General features: G+C 46.1%; 1 protein-coding gene across 1 annotated transcript in view; it reads left to right on the top strand.

Annotated features, from left to right (window-relative positions):
* The window catches only part of LOC133381476 (zinc finger protein 420-like), a 44,406-nt gene that overhangs the window by 881 nt on the left and 23,329 nt on the right, over window positions 1-20,196 (top strand). The window contains exons 2-7 of the mRNA XM_061620632.1: window positions 4,113-4,254; window positions 4,790-4,916; window positions 9,238-9,315; window positions 11,259-11,342; window positions 12,116-13,111; window positions 20,114-20,121. Of these exons, the coding sequence (XP_061476616.1) occupies window positions 4,180-4,254; window positions 4,790-4,916; window positions 9,238-9,315; window positions 11,259-11,342; window positions 12,116-13,111; window positions 20,114-20,121 (1,368 nt within the window). The 5' untranslated portion in view covers window positions 4,113-4,179. The remainder of the gene's footprint in view (window positions 1-4,112; window positions 4,255-4,789; window positions 4,917-9,237; window positions 9,316-11,258; window positions 11,343-12,115; window positions 13,112-20,113; window positions 20,122-20,196) is intronic.

A 20,196-nucleotide genomic window follows, 5' to 3' on the forward strand; every position in this document is an offset into this window, starting at 1 on the left:
TCTGATACTTGAACGAAGTGAGGAGATAATGGACAGACTGAGGGGAAGAGCGAAAGATGTAGTGATGATCAGTCTGTGCAATAATCCTGATTTTGACCCCGTAAAAGAGCCTGAAGTGGTTTTTAGGATCCTCAAGCAGAACTTCAGTGAATCCACAGACAATGCAGAGAGGAAGGGAGAAAAGGATGGGGGGGCATTGGGGGAAAAGGAGGGAAGGGACCTCCCCCTTGGATTGCAGGGCAGGGTGCCTGCTTTGCATGCAGAACATCCCACACGCAGCATCCATCTCCGGCCAGGGCTGGGAGAGCTGCTGCCTGTCAGTGTCGACGGCACTGAGCTACATGGACCACAACGCTCCGACTCCACAGTTTCCCTGCCCCCTTTCATAGGCACAGGGTGGCCCTGATCCATGCAAGCCCGCTGTAAAGGGCCCCGTGGGCTGCAGGGTCTCCACTGCAGGGTCCTTCTTTTGAAGAAATCAGCCCAGCCAGCCCTCCCCTCAGGGGTTCTGCAGCCTGGGGGGAGGGGGCAAACGCCCCTTGGTGCAGAGGAAGCATTCTTCTTGGGGGGCACTTCCTGGGGCGGATGCCGCTGTGTGCCATGTTCTTGGGGGGCAGGAATAGAGAGAGATTGGGAGGGGGCATCACCCTTATGAGATTCCTTGGCAAGGGGGGGAGGATGGGGGCCCAAGAATGAGTTGGGAGGGAGAAAAGAGTCCCCCCTCCTCAGTCCCATTTTGCAATCCACAGTTAAGGGGCTGATCGGGTGAGGCTGCCTTTGCAGAAACGGAACAGCCTTACGGGGGGCACTTTGGGGGAGAAAAGGGGGATTTGTTGTGATGCATTTTAGGGCCAGTCCTGGAGGAAAGACCCCAAAGGGGGGCATTGAAACTGACCAGTCTCTTCCTGGCCTTCTATACAGGCTCAAGGCAGAGGCTGGAGAAAATAAATAAATCTAAACACCCCCCCTCACCTGGACATAGGGGGAGTAAAGGGTCTTCACTAGGCCTCCCCTTTGGAGTATGTCGGAGGGGAAGAATACGACCCCCCCAAGTGGATCTGAGCTTCTCTGGCAGGCTTGGCCCAGCGAAAGGTGCTGAGGGTCTTCCTCTGCTGGTGCTGCACGCCTCCCTGCTGCCCAGCTTCACTCCTTGCCTTGGGAACACCCACGTTGGCGGAAGGGCCTCCAGGTGCTACAGAGGGTCCAAGGAGCAATGCCTAGTTGGCAGTGCTCACAACAAACCTGTGAGGTGGGCCTGGATGAATGGCTGGGTGTAATGCTCTGGTTAGTGCGGGTGTGGGAAACGGGGCCACATTCCAGCCTGAGGGCCAAGTTCCTTCAGGAGTAGCCTTCCAGGGGGCACTTTTCAGTGGTGGGTGGAGCCAGAGGCAAAAGGGGGTGGAGTGAAGGTTGTGACTCTTACTGTAGGCTACATTTTAGCCATTGAAAAGTCAGAAGTTTTGTCTGTACACAAATACACTGGAGGACCCTAGAGGAGGGTGCAGACTACTGCACTTAGACCAGGGAGTAGATATATGAAAGCTCAGGGAGGAAAAAATCAGAATTTTTTTCCTCCTCTGGTATTTTCCCAGGCATTCCCATCTCTACCAAGGAGACCCAGACTCAAACTGTACTCAGCTGCATAGGTCCCTTAGTCAACCTGGGCCAGTTACTAGTAACCTACCTCACTGGATTGTTATAAGGTTAAAGTGGATAATCTCCCACTCTAAATTCTGGACATAGTATATGTGTGTTTTGCCAAATGCCTCGCTCTGGCAGGCAAGACACAAATTAGTTTGAAATTTCAGGGGGCAATGAACACTTCTAGTTGTGAAGAAGTTAAATGGTTTATTAAAGCAAGCTGTTTACATTGAGCTGTCGTTTGCAAGCAATAAAACACTAAAACAAAGCTAATGGCTAATGGGTCCCTTCCTCCCTGTCTTTGCCCTTGTGTTACGTTTTTTCCTCACAGCTGGAAGCCTTATGAAACAGCACAGTGAGGATTCTTGCTTGAAACTCTTACTCTGAGGCTCTCTTGATGGTACTTCAAGGCTTTTTCAACCCCCTTAAGGCTTAATCTCCCTAATCTAGGGGTCATGTATTTATACCCAAAAGACCCTCTGGGAGGGGGTACCTTATACCTGTGAGATCATTATCTTCCTAGCATCCAGGTAGCTGATTTTCCCCTCAGGTGACTTTTGTTGATCTCTCCTGACCCTGTATGTGAGACACCATGGGCTGGGAATGCAGCTGCACTCCCAGCTTTCCCTTCATAGGCACAACAGCTTGTTTTGACTATCAAGAGTTTTGTTTACATAAGCAGGATGAGAACATTCATAAACCAATTATGCTCACTGTCTCTTCTGAGCTTGGGAAAGCCACAAACAAGCCCACCTGGGCAAGCAGAAGTGAGATGAGCTGGATTGTTTTGGTTACTTGAACAACTTTTCCCAAGTGCTGCTTTTGAATATAGACAACTAAACCTCCTTGGCCCTTGCATCTAGATTTTGCAGAGATTGGCACTACAACGTGTGTGTGTGTGATTATTACAGTTACCATTTAACAGCAAACTATGTCCCAAGGGACTCAGATTCAAATCCCTGCTCAGGAGTGAAATTCACTTGGTTACCTCAGTCCAGTGACAGTGTAGTGAAGTCAAAGGGAGGGGGATCCAGTTATATTTCCCACTGTTAGCTCCTTAGAAGAAGGCCTGGGAAAAATCTTAAAACATAATAAAACATGCAGCTAAAAGTATACTTAAAATGGGGGAAAAATGGACTGCCTTCAAGTCGATTCCGACTTATAGTGACCCTATGAATAGGGTTTTCATGGTAAGTGGTATTCAGAGGGGGTTTACCATTGCCTTCCTCTGAGGCTGAGAGGCAGTGACTGGCCCACAGTCACCCAGTGAGATTCATGGCTACGTGGGGATTTGAACCCTCGTCTCCCAGGTCGTAGTCCAGCACACTAACCTCCACGCCACACTGACTCTTGAAAGTATATGTAAAAAACCTCTTATATTAGTCACCCAAACTACAACTCTATAAGGTAGGCAAGAATGCTGTTGAGGTTTCCACCTTGTACACCACCAGCTCACTTTGGAACAGCCTTCTTCAAGTTGTTAATGGGCTGCAACCCCCATCAGCCCCAGCCAGCATGGCCAGTGGCCAGGGATGATGGGAGTTGCAGTCCACAACATCTAAAGCAGTTGTGAGGAAGCTTTCACTCTCCAGATGTTGCTGAACTATGACTCCCATGATCCCTGGCCATTGGCCATATTTGCTGGGGCTGATGGGAGCTGTAATTCTGTAAAAGCTGCCCGCGCTTGATCTATTTGGCCTGCTGTTTTTAAAATAAATGTGTTGCAAGTAGTTCAGATGTTTTCATTGCCCAGTGGGATGGACCGAACTGAATGCAGCTCAGTATCCCTCTCCCCCTATTTTGATGGAAGGGGTGGAGGCCTTCCCCAGCCCCAGGGAGGTCCAAGATGGAGCCATTTACCTCATCCATTCCTACCTTGTAGTTTATGTACAAAGCGTACTGACTGCCATCTGTCAGGGATGTGATACTTGATTGATATGTACATGGGTTACATTTTTAATGCAAGTGTTATAGGATTGTGGGGTTGGGATCTTTCATCCACCCTCTGATTTGGAATCTGTACAGGTGGAGTTGTAGCAAACAAACCTGTTCTACGAGTCAAACTAGTTCCTTTCATAAGCTAATGAGTCCAGCCAAGTTTGTCAAGCGGTCACCATTAGAATGTGTAAAAAGTAGGCCAGCGGAGCAATGTGTTGCCATAGGAACTCTTTCAGTAGAGGCCATGCTCTACCCTTCCCCTGGCTGAAGACACCCTCATACTAGAGCTAAGAAGTAGTCTGTTAGAGTTATAGCGTGAGGTGAAACTGGAAAGACACACAGGGAGGCCTGCTCTCTGTGCACCATCCCGAAGGTATGGCTTTGGGGGACTCCTCTAGGAACCTAATGGGGAACCAAAATCTGTTGGACTGTTAGTGCTGAGAAGTCCTCCATCTTACGCTCAGGTTGTTTATAAGTGTAAATAAAACCACATATCCTAAAGACACCACAGTCTCTGCTGACCTTCGTTGCAGGAAAACCAAACCCTGTGTGAGCGGTGGATTCTCTGGAAGTCCCTCACCACTTGGAGATTGAGGCACAATGGCCTCAGAGGCACTGTCCAGATCGTCTCTGCCTTGGGACAGAGTGAAAAGAGGTGCTCGGTGGCCACTTCAGGTAAGGGAAAAATCACGGGGAAAGGCAGAAGGGAGATCCTGGGCACCTCTTTGTGGTGAAGGGAAGGAGCTCTGAAGGAATCTGCCTTTTTTTGTCTACTGTTAATGCTGCTTAAGAAGAGCCCTGAAGCTGGACCAGGTCAAAGGCCCACCTGGTCAGGCATCCTGTTCTCACAGTGGCCGACCTGATGCCTACGGGAAGCCCATGAGGAAGCAGGACCCGAGAACAGCAGCACTCTCCCACTTGTGATTCCCATCAACTGGTATTCAGTGGCATACTACAGCCACCAATGAGGGTAGAACATTGCCATTGTGGCTTGTAGCCATTGATAGTCTTAACTTCCATAAGTATGTGTAATCTTTTAAAGTTGTCCAAGTTGGAGGCTGTCTCTGCAAGATCACAAAGTGGCCTAATAATGGGTGCTGATACATCTAACAAAAGCCCTCATGCAACTACCCTGTGACCCCGTCCCCTTTCAGACTGGGAGAATGGAGCATGTTGGAGATACTGCATTTTCCTCTTCTTCTTCTTCCAGGCTCCCTTGACCTTTGAGGAGGTGGCTGTGTATTTCTCCGAGGAGGAGTGGGCTCTGCTGGATCCTGAGCAGAGAGCTCTGCATAGGGAAGTCATGGAGGAGAATTACAAGACAGTGGCCTCTCTAGGTAAGGGCACTCTTTGGTTTCTTGCCTGATGTATGTGGAAGGTGTGAATATAGTGTTCTGCCATTGAATCCTGCACTGCAGGGATGCTGTTTTGGAAATGGGTGTCTGGGAGAGACTGCAGCTGAGTGGAAGAGGACCTGCTTTGCATGCACAAGATTCTTGGTTCAATAGCTGGTATCTCCAGCAGAGGGTGATGGGATGAACAGGTAGCAGGCAGTGAGAAAAGTCTTTGCCTGAGATCCTGGAGATCTATGGCTAGTTGCAGTAGACAAGGTTGGACTAGATGAAGAAAGACTCTGATAATGCAGCTTCCTAAATTCCCGGGGTATGTGTATGATCATTCCGTGCAACCCGATCTGTGCTTCCTGCTATTAAAAATTGTCATTCAGTGAGAATGCTGTAATTGCAGACAAAGAGACAGTGAATCCTGATGAGAGCATCCCATCTGCATCATCAAGCAGTTTGGTGGCAGCAGGAAATAAACGCGTAGACACTGAATTCAGTAATTCAAGCAGAATCTCTGACAGTGAGAAAGGACTGTTAAATGATAATGGAAAAGCAGAAAGCAGTATTCAAGCCGGCTAGAATATTCTATAATTTTAAAAGGGTGTGTGGCTGTCAAGAGACCCTGCACTTCTGAATATATTAGAATATATTATATATTAGAATATATTAGAAGCTCAACTGGAGTGCATACCGCAGATCAGAAAAGGTACCGCCAGGGCCAAGAAGATGCCAGCATGGTTAACGAGCAAAGTCAAGGAAGCTCTTAGAGGCAAAAAGTCTTCCTTCAGAAAATGGAAGTCTTGTCCAAATGAAGAAAATAAAAAAGAACACAAACTCTGGCAAAAGAAATGCAAGAAGACAATAAGGGATGCTAAAAAATAATTTGAGGAGCACATTGCTAAGAACATAAAAACCAACAACAAAAAATTCTATAAATACATTCAAAGCAGGAGACCATCTAGGGAGACAATTGGACCCTTGGATGATAAGGGAGTCAAAGGTGTACTAAAGAACGATAAGGAGATTGCAGAGAAGCTAAATGAATTCTTTGCATCTATCTTCACAGTGGAAGATATAGGGCAGATCCCTGAACCTGAACTAACATTTGCAGGAAGGGATTCTGAGGAACTAAGACAAATAGTGGTAACGAGAGAGGAAGTTCTAAGCTTAATGGACAATATAAAAACTGACAAATCACCGGGCCCGGATGGCATCCACCCGAGAGTTCTCAAAGAACTCAAAGGTGAAATTGCTGATCTGCTAACTAAAATATGTAACTTGTCCCTCGGGTCCTCCTCCGTGCCTGAGGACTGGAAAGTGGCAAATGTAACGCCAATCTTCAGAAAGGGATCCAGAGGGGATCCCGGAAATTACAGGCCAGTTAGCTTAACTTCTGTCCCTGGAAAACTGGTAGAAAGTATTATTAAACCTAGATTAACTAAGCACATAGAAGAACAAGCCTTGCTGAAGCAGAGCCAGCATGGCTTCTGCAAGGGAAAGTCCTGTCTCAGTAACCTATTAGAATTCTTTGAGAGTGTCAACAAGCATATAGATAGAGGTGATCCAGTGGACATAGTGTACTTAGACTTTCAAAAAGCGTTTGACAAGGTACCTCACCAAAGGCTTCTGAGGAAGCTTAGCAGTCATGGAATAAGAGGAGAGGTCCTCTTGTGGATAAGGAATTGGTTAAGAAGCAGAAAGCAGAGAGTAGGAATCAACGGACAGTTCTCCCAATGGAGGGCTGTAGAAAGTGGAGTCCCTCAAGGATCGGTATTGGGACCTGTACTTTTCAACTTGTTCATTAATGACCTAGAATTAGGAGTGAGCAGTGAAGTGGCCAAGTTTGCTGATGACACTAAATTGTTCAGGGTTGTTAAAACAAAAAGGGATTGCGAAGAGCTCCAAAAAGATCTCTCCAAACTGAGTGAATGGGCAGAAAAATGGCAAATGCAATTCAATATAAACAAGTGTAATATTGGAGTGCATATTGGAGCAAAAAATCTTAATTTCACATATACGCTCATGGGGTCTGAACTGGCGGTGACCGACCAGGAGAGAGACCTCGGGGTTGTGGTGGACAGCACGATGAAAATGTCGACCCAGTGTGCGGCAGCTGTGAAAAAGGCAAATTCCATGCTAGCAATAATTAGGAAAGGTATTGAAAATAAAACAGCCGATATCATAATGCCGTTGTATAAATCTATGGTGCGGCCGCATTTGGAATACTGTGTACAGTTCTGGTCGCCTCATCTCAGAAAGGATATTATAGAGTTGGAAAAGGTTCAGAAGAGGGCAACCAGAATGATCAAGGGGATGGAGCGACTCCCTTACGAGGAAAGGTTGCAGCATTTGGGGCTTTTTAGTTTAGAGAAAAGGCGGGTCAGAGGAGACATGATAGAAGTGTATAAAATTATGCATGGCATTGAGAAAGTGGATAGAGAAAAGTTCTTCTCCCTCTCTCATAATACTAGAACTCGTGGACATTCAAAGAAGCTGAATGTTGGAAGATTCAGGACAGACAAAAGGAAGTACTTCTTTACTCAGCGCATAGTTAAACTATGGAATTTGCTCCCACAAGATGCAGTAATGGACACCAGCTTGGATGGCTTTAAAAGAAGATTAGACAAATTCATGGAGGACAGGGCTATCAATGGCTACTAGCCATGATGGCTGTGCTCTGCCACCCTAGTCAGAGGCAGCATGCTTCTGAAAACCAGTTGCCGGAAGCCTCAGGAGGGGAGAGTGTTCTTGCACTCGGGTCCTGCTTGCGGGCTTCCCCCAGGCACCTGGTAGGCCACTGTGAGAACAGGATGCTGGACTAGATGGGCCACTGGCCTGATCCAGCAGGCTCTTCTTATGTTCTTATGTTCTTATGAATTTGCCACTGCACTACTGAATAGCACAATCCATTAAAATGCACAACACGCCACTGAATAACAAGTGCAGCCCTGGTGTTAATTTTCATTGGTTTTTTGTGTTTTTATCTACCTGTTTTTATTTTAAACTGCCCTGTGGAGTGTGGAAAATGTGGTATGCAACAAATCATCTAAGTAAATAAAAATAAATTTAATAAATCAGTTTATAGCAGAGCTGAAAATATACAACAAAATGATCAACTAATAATAGTTGATTATTACACCGATTTATTACATTGATATTATTACGCAATATCATTGTTCTTTTCTCTTTGCTCCGTGAGTAGCAGCAGCAATATATGTGCATGTGAGTGTGTTGCACGATATAGATCATATAGTGTCTGTGTGTTATATGCGAAAAATGATGTGTGCAAGATAAGCTAAACTACTACCTTTTCCACAGTTGCTTCTAGTGTCTGTGGTTTTTCCCACTGTGCTTCCTCCTCTGCCCTGGCTGACTCTCTCAGCTCCCACCTGGGAGGCTTCACCCCAGTCTCCCACCCTATCACACCTTCCTTCTGTGACTCCCACACAGGGAGCCCTCCATCTTCAACCCATCAGCCATTCTCAGAAAGGTGCGACATCCTTGTTGCTCTTGAAGTAACACTGCCCCTCCTCGTAGCCATCACTGTTCAGGTGGCTGTGAATTGGCATCCGTTGTTGTTATTGACGGGAGTAGGGGGAGCAGACGTTGCAAAGGTTCCTTCCCTGCTCTTGCTGCCTTGGCTTCTGCTGCTGCCTCTGACACTGCTCCCCTGTTTAAGACAGAAGCGTTCATGTAAAATGTGGCATTCTTTTCTCTTTCAGATATCTAACATGTAAGTTTTCCCTTACGTACTTTGCTTCATCTGTGTCTCCTATCCCTATATATATTATATATGCACGCACTCATCACAAACATTATATACATATTTGTAGTGCTGTGACTGATGTTTTTTCATACCAAGACACCAAAAAGCTGATGGTGTTGATTGGAGCATTTGTGACTACATATATGTGTTCCAGCAGCTTAGATCTTAATTGCCATGAAAAAGATTTCCCCAGAATTGCCCATTTGACATGCACTGCTGGCTTGCTAATTGGGGGAGGAGGAGGGACTGCTTCTAGGGTGATTTTGGCTTTCAGCGTATGAAATTAAAGGGCTAAAACAAAACAGCTGGCTTTGCAAAGTTCCGCAGTGTCATCCCCAACAGACCTTTCAAGCTGAGTTTTATGCCCAATGAGTGCATGTTCACAAGTGCCAGACTGATCCTGCTGGATCCACCAGGTCCTATCCTATTTATGGGGGGCAGGAGTTATGCAATAAAGATTATACTTCTTGTTACCTTTAAACGGTTCCATTTGGAATGGCTGAATATTTGGGGATCGAAAGTAACTAGCCTTGTCCGTTTCCTTGAAAGAATTGGATCTCAATGCCTATCGGGAAGAAGGAGAAGATCCGGTGATCCAGGGTCCCAAAGAAGAGGCGAACACAGCAGGTACATGCTTAGTTGTGTTGTGGGGCCCTTTTGGGTCTGGGAATTGAAGGATTTGTCAGTTCCTGTTTGATATCATTCATGGTAGATTAACCCATTAGATTGTGAGTTCTCCTGGAGGATATCTTAGATGTCTGTAAGAACATAAGAATGGCCCATCTAGTGGAGCATCCAGTCCTCACAGTGGCCAACCAGAGGACTATGAGAAGTCTGCAAGCAGGACGTGAACACAACAGTTGACCCACTGGGAGCACAGTGACTGGCTTAAAGGTGCAAAGCCTCTTTGAAGCAGCCTCCTCCCTCCTTTAAAAGAGTGGTGTTTAAAGGGGGGGAGGCTGCCTGAAAGTCTGCTTTTGCTGATCTAGAAGAAGACCGTTCCCCTTATCCGTGACTGCCATGCTTACTCAGGAGTCTTGGTGAGGTACTTTGTCAAAAGCTTTTGAAATCCAAATATACTGTGTCCACTGGATCACTTCTGTCTATATGCTTGTTTCAAAGAAGTGAGACAGGATTTTTTCCTGGTAGAAACTATGCTGAATCTACAGCAAGCCACCTTCTTTCCTACACTTGGTGATTCTGTCTTTAACAATGACTTTCCGCCAGTATTCCCAGGACAGACGTTAAGCTAACCAGCCTGCTATTTCCACGATTCCCTCTGGATACTGATGCATTTAAATATTTTTGTTGCTGGTCTTTATGTTTTTAGCAATATCCTCCGTGCGTTCTTCTTTAGCATCTCATTTTGTCTGCTTGCATTTCTTTTGCCAGGGTTTGTGTTCCTTTTTATTCTCCTCATTCGGATAAGAGTTCCGCTTTTTGAAGGTTGCCTTTTTGCCTCTAATAGGTTCTTTGACTCTGCTTGTTAGCCACGCTGGCATCCTCTTGGCCCTGGTGGTACCTTTCCTGATCTGCAGGATACACTCCAGTTGAGCTTCTGATACTGTGATTTTAAACAACTCAGAAATATTTTATTTATTCATTATTATCTTATTTATTATTTTATTTATACCCTGCCCTTCCTTCCAGCAGGAGCCCAGGGCGGCCAACAGAAACACTAAAAACACTTAAAAACATCATAAAAAAACCTTTTGGAGTTACTTTATCCTCTTGACGTTGCCTTTCAACTTTCTTTTTACCAATCCCCTCATTTTTGGCAAGTTCCCTCTTTTGAAGTCATATGTGACCCTGTTTGATATTCTTGGCAATTGACCATATACAGGAAAGTTTAATAACACCATGGTCACTGCTCCCAGTCAGTTTGACAACATTTATATCTCGCACAAGGTCCTGGGTGTCACTTCAGCTAAGTCCAGGGTCGCCATCCCCCTGGTTGGTTCCATGGCCAACCATTCTAGGACATGGTCGTTATTAGGGTCTCTAGAGATTTTACCTCTTTGTTGTGAGTAGAACACAGATGTCCCCTGTCTAGGTGAGGGTAGTTGAATTCACCCATTTCCACAGCATTTTCTCTTTTGGATGCTTCCTTTCTTTATTTATTGCAAACACATTTTGGCTATTTGCTATCTCTGGAATCAGGGGAAATGCTGCTGGAGATGGATGGTGCCTTTATGTCCTCCCGTCCAAGGGAATGCTTCCACTCAGGCACCGTGAGGATGCTGGACTAGATGGGCTTTTGATCTGATTCAGCAGGGCTGTTCTTATGAAGAGGAGAGGTGGCCTCCAGGTTGAAGTTTCCATCTGCTGAGAAAATCCCCTAATTACAATAGCTGGATTGGTTTCCTTAGTGCCACTGAATGGAGCTATAAGCATAGTTGCCTGTTTACAAGTGCCAGTTTGGATCCATGTACCATGTCCTATTTATCACCAGGAGATCTAAGAACTTCCTGCTTTCCTTTGCTTTTGAGAGGGGGTCATACGAATGGGTGGACATGAAATGCCTGGGTATTTGGGTTCAGAACTGACTAGCTTGTCTGTTTCTTGGAAAGAGATTTCAAAACCAGATTTCATCTCTTGCCTGGAAGGACAAGATCCAGTTGGATGGGGCTGTGATGAAGAGGAGAGACCAGCAGGTATGGATTTTAAAAATAACTTTGGAAAGGTTATACTGGGAACAAAATGATGCAATACTTATGCCTAAATTCAAAAGTTGCCAGTGAAATATATATCCTGCTGTGTGTTAACTGTTGTGGGATTCCCCTCACAGTTCAGAGCATCATTGCAAACTCCTGAATATATTCGTCTTGGACCATCTCTGTTTTAGCTCAGCGAAAAAATACATAAGTTCTATGAAGCAGTTTCTATGTTTAATTCATGGCATCTTCAGATAGATCTTGGAAGGGTCCTCATCTGAACCCTGCAGAGCAGCTGCCAGCCAGTGTATACAGTACTGAATGAGAGGGACTTATGGTCTGATTCAGTGTCAGGCAACTTCCTGTGTTGCTATATTTTTATCTGGCCACCACTTTTGACTGCCATCAAATTCCTAGGAACCAGTGAGCAGTGCCCAGTTTGCCTCTTCTGAGCCTTGCTGCCCTTCTCTTCCCCCTCACCCCACTTCTTGTTGCACATTATTTTAGAAATTATACTGCAGGAGCAATGCAGTAGGAGGAAAAACCAGACATGTCTGCGCTTAGTGACATCCAGTGGTATGTGGAGCAGAAAGGAATTCACGCTGTTGTGTGAGAGTGTAGAATATTTGTTTCAGCTGGGCATACAGGGAGAAATAGGGAGAATTTGGGAGATGTAAAAATCTGAGAAGCAGCTAATTGAGGTTAACGTGTGATGAGATCTGTTATTTTTGGCTTGAAAGTCCAACATATCTTTTCTCCTTGTTCTTCCTCAGCAGATGATAGGCAGAAGAATGAGAATTATATGGAACCACAGATGATGTCATTGGTAATAAGCAAGCGTGAAGCACAAATGGAGATGTTTCAAACTCATGGGGGACCAAAAGAGTTTGAAACAAACCAATCAAAGAATGGGAGGAAGAAATCCTCTACTTCTCAGGTTTTGCATCGAAGAACCCACACAGGGGAGAAACCATTTAAATGCTTGGAGTGTGGAAAAAGCTTCAGTTGGAGATGTAAACTTACTATACATCAAAGAATCCACACAGGAGAGAAACCATTTAAATGCATGGAGTGTGGAAAGCACTTCAGAGACAGGGGAACTGTTACTAAACATCAACGAACACATACAGGGGAGAAACTATTTGAATGCATAGCTTGTGGAAAGAGCTTCAGGCATAGCAGTTCACTTACTGCGCATAAAAGAACCCACACAGGGGAGAAACCATTTAAGTGCTTGGAGTGTGGAAAGAGCTTCAGGGAGAGCAGTTCACTTACTTCACATCAAAGAGCCCACACACGGGAGAAACCGTTTAAGTGCATGGAATGTGGAAAAAGCTTCAACCAGAGAGGTCAACGTACTGTACATCAAAGAACCCACACTGGGGAGAAACCTTTTAAATGCATAGTTTGTGGAAAGAGCTTCAGGCAGAGCAATTCACTTACTGTACATCAACGAACCCACACAGGGGAGAAACCATTTAAATGTACAGAATGTGGAAAGAGCTTTACCCAGAGAGGTCAACTTACTGCACATCAAAGAACACACACAGGGGAGAAACCATTTAAATGCATAGAATGTGGAAAGAGCTTTATCCAGAGAGGTCAACTTACTGCACATCAAAGAATCCACACAGGGGAGAAACCATTTAAATGCATGGAATGTGGAAAGAGCTTCAGGCAAAGCCGTTCACTTACTTCACATCAAACAACCCACACAGGGGAGAAACCATGTAAATGCATGGATTGTGGAAAGAGCTTCGGCCAAAGCTGTTCATATCAAATAACCCACACAGGGGAGAAACCGTTTAAATGCATGGGGTGTGGAAAGAGCTTCAGCTGGAAATGTCCACTTACTGTACATCATAAAACACACACAGAGGAGAAACCATTAAATGTATGGACTGTGGACAGAGCTTCAGTGTAAGCTGTAGCCTTACTAGAAGACACAGAGCCCACACAGGGAAGAAGACATTGTACGGCCAGTGTATGGAAACTGCCAGGATGGCCTCTTATGATTACAAAAGTTTGAGGGGTACCTATTCAGATACCTTATTGTCACACTGTGTGCAAAACTATGTCGGTATGTTTACTGAGAGCAGTTGTCGGAATAGTCAGGTTCATGGTTAGAGATCCCTCTGAAGAGGACTTGGGACAGATCAGGAAATTTATAAAGAGATTTGGAAGTCCTACAGTGGATAGTCTTTTTACCATTTATTTCTTAACCACTTTTATAATACATATTATAATAATGTATATCAGAATCATTCCAGGTACATGGTACATTGTAATAAACAAATAAACCAGTATAATACATGTTAATCTGCTAATCATGTCATACATGAAAGCTAGGCTTAGCAAAACGTTAACTCTTACTCTTCAATTAAATATCTCAAAGACCAGGAAAGAAATGCTCAGGAAACAAATATTATCTCACCCAGTATCTGAGTCAGCAGAAGCACATCTTCAACCAGTCAAGAAAGACTGGTAAAAATCTTACATTTCTTTCATGTTTACAGCACGCTGTGTTATCTACCGGTGTCACCTTTGTAAGCTTCATGGGGTTATTCACGGCATCTCCCTGTAAGACATCAGTCTGTGTTCCCAGTAAGACCTGTAAAGATATCACAACCAAGTTACTTCCACATTTTCTGCTCCATTCCCCTCTCCACTGCAGTTTCATGCAGCTACATTTGGCTTTGGTGCCAGCTCTCTAATCTTTGTTTACTTCTAACCCTGCAGACTGCCTGGACATCAAAATGCAGGCCGAAGAACAGAGAGGGAGAAATGCCCAAGTCTTTTATTCTAAACTTGTTTATCATGTGATGGCATTATAAATAATATGCATTTATTGTACAGATGAGAGCCTGAGGTGGTAAAAATACATAAGAAATGGGGACAGCCCATGACGGAAGAATTTAGCAATGTTAGGTCTGTAGTTAATTTTAATTTTGCAGGCTACAAAGATTAAAGCCTTACAGGCAGTGTCTCTTGTTTTCTTTTGCGGGTCTATTTAAGACCTTGCTTTTTCAACAGACCTTTTAAGTGTAGATCTTTATCCCAGTCTGTATCTGTACTGGCTTTGAAAATATTTTTAATCGTTTTGACATCTGAAATGTTTTTTGTTTCCATTGGTGGTGTTTTGACAGTCTTTATGGGAAGTGATTAATAAATGGAAATAAAAACAAATAATGCTCATCCTTGTACGTAAGGACCACTTTAGCAAGTGCATTCATATAGTTTAGTATACTCGTAGCTATTGAAGTTATTCATTTTGCTTTTCTAAATGTGTTTTTAAATATTGATTTCTTCTAGATTTTTCTGTCATGCTATGCTAAAGTTCACTTGGCCATCGACAGGTGGCACTGTGAACTATTTATTAAGTTTCATGCTGCAGTTCACTGGGCCACAGGCAGATGGTGCTGGGAATTGCAGCATGACCAAGCCGCACTAGGCTCAAAGGTGGTTGGGGAAGGAAGGAAGGAAAGCAGCCGGACCCACAAGACTGAGTAGGGAGTGGGAGAGTGGGCAGCAGCCTGGCTGACCCATTCGCCTACTGAATGGGAGACCTTGGTATCGCTACCACGAGGCTTCCCTTTACTCCATACTGGATGTCATGCATTCTTCAGAGGACTCAACAGATGATGAAGGGGAATAAGAGACTTCAGTCCCAGGAGAAGGGATGAGCAGAGAGGCAGCTCCTCAAGACCCTTCGCCCTCAGATAAGGAGAAGGACCATGCTGGAGCCATCCTGTCAGATTCAGAGAGCAACCAGGAAGCTAATCTGATCCCCGCAGAGAAGAGACACCAACAGGTGTTAGAACAATGCAGGCAGTCGGCCTGTTTAAGAACCACAAGCTCTGGAAAGTGGGAAGGCTGACTGCAAACCCCTGGCCTCAGATGCTGAGCTTAAAAGGCCATGAGTGGCTTGGGCTCTTGCTTGAAACAACGCACTGAGCCTCTGTGTCACCTCGTCGCCAGCCCTACTTGTGATCCTGTGTCTTTGACCGTGCCCGATGGGATATTTTATACCTTGACTTTGGACTCCGAAGGACTCATTATTATTATTATTATTATTATTATTATTATTATTATTTATTGGATTTCTAGACCGCCCGACCAGCAAAAGCTCTCTGGGCGGTGAACAACAAAAAATACAAATACATCTCATAAAAATTACATGATAATACTACAAAACATATAAATACAAAGATCAAAATTTCATAATAATTTCCTGTATAAAATTTAAGTTAAAAACGCCATAGAGAAGAGGTAGGTCTTAAGCTGGCGCCGAAAAGACAACAGCGTCGGCGCCATACGCACCTCATTGGGGAGACTGTTCCAGAGTTCGGGGGCCACCACTGAGAAGGCCCTAGATCTCGTCACCACCCTCCGAGCCTCTCTATCAGTCGGGACTCGGAGGAGGGCCTTCGATGTAGAGCGCAGTGTACGGGCAGGTTCGTATCGGGAGAGGCGTTCCGACAGGTATTGTGGTCCCGCGCTGTATAGGGCTTTATAGGTCAAAACCAACACTTTGAATCTGGCCCAGAAGCATATTGGCAGCCAATGCAAGCAAGCCAGAACAGGTGTTATGTGTTCCGACCGCTTGGTCCTCGTTATTAATCTGGCCGCCGCATTTTGGACAAGCTGTAGCTTCCGAACGGTCTTCAAAGGCAGCCCAATGTAGAGCGCATTGCAGTAGTCTAATCGCGAGGTTACCAGAGCATGTACAACTGATGTAAGATCCTCTCTGCTCAGGTAGGGACGTAGCTGGGCTACCAACCGAAGTTGGTAGAACGCATTCCGTGCCACCGAGGCCACTTGAGCCTCAAGTGACAGGGAAGGATCTAAGAAAACTCCCAGACTACGAACCCGCTCCTTTAGGGGGAGTGTAACCCCGTCCAGAACAGGGTAACTATCCAGCACCTGGTCAGAGAAACCATCCATGAGCAGCATCTCAGTCTTGTATGGATTGAGCCTCAGTTTGTTAGCTCCCATCCAGTCCATTATCGTGGCTAGGCAACGGTTCAGCACATTGACAGCCTCACCTGAAGAAGATGAAAAGGAGAAGTAGAGCTGCGTGTCATCAGCATACTGATGACAACGCACCCCAAAACTCCTGATGACCGCACCCAACGGCTTCATGTAGATGTTGAAAAGCATGGGAGACAGAACCGACCCCTGCGGGACTCCATATTGGAGAACCCACGGGGTCGAGCAATGTTCCCCAAGCACTACCTTCTTGAGACGACCCGCCAAGTAGGAGCGGAACCACTGCCAAGCAGTGCCTCCAACTCCCAACTCTGCAAGCCTCTCCAGAAGGATACCATGGTCGATGGTATCAAAAGCCGCTGAGAGATCAAGGAGAATCAGCAGAGTTACACTCCCTCTGTCTTTCTCCCGACACAGGTCATCATACAGGGCAACCAAGGCTGTCTCAGTGCCGAAACCAGGCCTGAAACCCGATTGAAATGGATCTAGATAATCAGTTTCATCCAAAAGCGCCTGGAGTTGGCCAGCAACCACTCGTTCTAAGATCTTGCCCAGGAATGGAACATTTGCTACCGGTCTGTAGCTGTTGAAATTTTCTGGGTCCAAGGAAGGTTTTTTCAGGAGTGGTCTTACTGCCGCCTCCTTTAGACAGCCAGGGACCACTCCCTCTTGTAAAGAGGCGTTTATCACTTCCCTGGCCCAGACAGCTGTTCCATCCCTGCTAGCTTTTATAAGCCAAGAGGGGCAAGGATCTAGTACCAAAGTGGTTGCACGTGCCTGTCCAAGCACCTTGTCCACATCCTCGAGTGGAACCAACTGAAACTCATCCAATAAAACATGACAAGACTGTGCTCTGGACACCTCAATAGGATCAACTGCTATAAACTGGGAGTCTAAGTCCCGACGGATGCATAAGATCTTATTCTGGAAGTGTCCAGCAAACTCATTACAGCGGGCCACCAATGACTCAACCAAGTCCTGAGGGCCAGAATGAAGTAACCCTCGGACAACTTTAAAAAGCTCCGCTGGGCGGGAAAGGGATGACTTAATAGTGGCAGCAAAATGTTGTTTCTTCGCCACCCTCACCGCTTCTAAATACAGCTTAGTGGAAGCACTTACCAGCGCATGATTGCATCCATCGGGAATTCGCCTCCACTTCCGCTCAAGCCGTCTCCTATTTTGTTTCATTGCTCTCAGCTCGGGGGTATACCACGGAGCTGTATGAGCTCTACACAGGAGAGGGCGCGCAGGAGCAATCGTGTCAGCAGCCCCAGTCATCTCTGCATTCCACAGTTCGACCAGGGCATCGACAGGAGCGCCAGTCTTCCCAGCCGGAAAATCCCCCAGAGCCCTTTGAAAACCTTCAGGATTCATTAGTCTCCAGGGGCAGACCAGTTTAATAGGTCCCCCACCCTTGCAGAGGGGAAAGGCCACTGTAAGTCTAAACTTCAGCAAGCGGTGATCTGTCCATGACAAAGGGAGAGATGTGAAACTCCCTACATCCAGATCACGATCCCCATGTCCAGTCGCAAATATAAGATCTAGAGTGTGCCCTGATACATGTGTTGGGCCGCTAACATATTGGGACAGCCCCATGGTTGTCATGGAAGCCATGAAGTCCTGAGCTGCCCCGGATACAGTAGCTTCAGCGTGAATGTTAATATCCCCCAGAACCAATAGTCTAGGGGATCTCAGCAACACTTCCGAGACCACCTCCGTCAGCTCAGTTAGGGAAGCCGTTGGGCAGCAGGGTGGGCGGTACACCAACAAGATTCCCAGTCTGTCCCTCTGGCCCAACACAAGGTGCAAACACTCCAGACCAGTAACTACATGGACATGGTGCTTGATGAGTGAGATGGAACTCTTATAGACCACAGCGACCCCACCTCGCCGACCCTCGGATTTATTCTACTCTCTCTTGGCTCTTCCCACCCAATATTTACGGTTGTTGTAGTTGTGGGCCTCTTCTCCTCAACTCATGCCTGACAGATTTATGGTCTGGCCGCTGGCCATTATCTGTTAATTACTGCAGCTATAAACTATTTCACTTGGTCGGCAGAGAGTGACACCGGAGGGAGGTAGGATGGAGGGAAGGTGAGAAGCGGTAGTGGTGTTTTCCGAGGCCCCTGCTGCCTCCAGGAACCACATCCTCCAACCAGCTGGCGCTGCTGCTGGACACCTCTGTCCCCAGGAGACTTGGGGAGCCCACAGACCCCCCTCAAACTTCCAAATGTGTCCCTGAGCCTGTCCTGCCCAAACCCGCTGATGTCAGGCATGTACGCAGAAGTGTGTTTTCCTTTAGAAGACTTAATGCATAGTTTCAGTTGAGAGCGCTTCATGAATCGGCTTACAGGCTACACAGGATTCAGCATCATTATTAGAACTAACAAGGCATGGCTACGCTGAGGTAAGATGTTGTAGCAACTAGACATGCCCCCTTGTAGACCTTAAGTATGGATGGGTGGGCACCCTACTTGCGAGGTCTAAGAGTCACTGTTGGGAGTGCACGCACGCACATGAGCACTCCTCAAAAGGGGAGTAGGGGGCTCATTGAGCTTACCAGCACCACAGCCGATGTATTTATATTTATTATTATTATTATTATTATTATTTTGGATTTATATCCCGCCCCGGAGCCCCGCGTGACAAACAAAAGCACCAAAAACAATAAAACATCATAAAAACAAACTTTAAAACACATTAAAACAAAACATCTTCAAAAACGTTACTTAAAAAAAGCTTTCAAAACATCTAAGATTAAAAACAATTGAAAAAGAAGGTTTAAGAACATCTTAAAAAGCAATTCCAACACAGACGCAGACTGGGATAGGTCTCAACTTAAAAGGCTTGTTGAAAGAGGAAGGTCTCCGATAGGCACCGAAAAGATAACATATCTAATATTTAAGGGCAGGGAATCCCACAGGGTTATAGGTGAGGGTGGCTGAACTTCCCAACAGGAAGAGGGGGGCTGCGAGAAGGTGATGGCAGAGCAGGTGAAGGAAGAAGGAGAAAAAGAGGTAGAGAGGCCACCTCCAGGTCCTGCCATTCCTCCTCTCTGGTGACAGGACTTAGTGGGCAGAACTGTCACTGTCAACAGCACAAGCACGTTTGGGCTCAAGCACGTCTGAAGGTGTGTTGCTAAGCCCTGGGCTTCTGCTGGGAGGAAGGGCGGGATATACATCAAATAACAAATACACTTTTCCCTCCACTTCAAAGTCCGACTGCTCTTCACTTGCGCTTCCCCAAGCCCATTCCATAAGGCTCACGACATCATCGCCCCCTCCATGCCAGTCCTCCCCTCACCCCTAAGGCTTCGGTTTATCAGGACAGCATTCATGGCATTCTCTCACCAAGTCTGGCATGTGGACATCCAACATTGCTTCCCAAGATCTTTCCTCTGGTCCGAAACACTTCCAGTGGATCAGGTACTGCACCTTCTCCAGGCCCTGCCGAGAGTCAAGAATTTGCTCCACCTCATACTCTTCCTGGCCATCGACAATTATGGGAGTGGGCGGTACCTCAGGGGCCTGGTAAGGATATGGCTGTTCCTCGGGGGTCAGCAGTGAACGGTGAAATACCACGTGGGTCCTCGTGGAGGCTGGGACATGTAATCCATATGCAACTTGGTTCATCTGTGCCTCCACTTCAGAAGGACCCACATTCTGAGCTTCTAGTTTGTGACTGCGGGAGATGGTTGGCAAGTAGCACGTGGAAAGCCACACTCTATCCCCACCTGGATTTTGGGACCAGGCTGGTGGTGTTGGTCATCTACCCATTCGTAGGCAACCTTGTCCCTCTCTAATTGCTCCTGTAATATCTGTTACATTGCTTGTAACTCCTGCACATGTTCAGCTGCCATGGGGAC

Source organism: Rhineura floridana, chromosome 3, assembly GCF_030035675.1.
Source record: "Rhineura floridana isolate rRhiFlo1 chromosome 3, rRhiFlo1.hap2, whole genome shotgun sequence".
Lineage (NCBI taxonomy): Eukaryota > Metazoa > Chordata > Lepidosauria > Squamata > Rhineuridae > Rhineura > Rhineura floridana.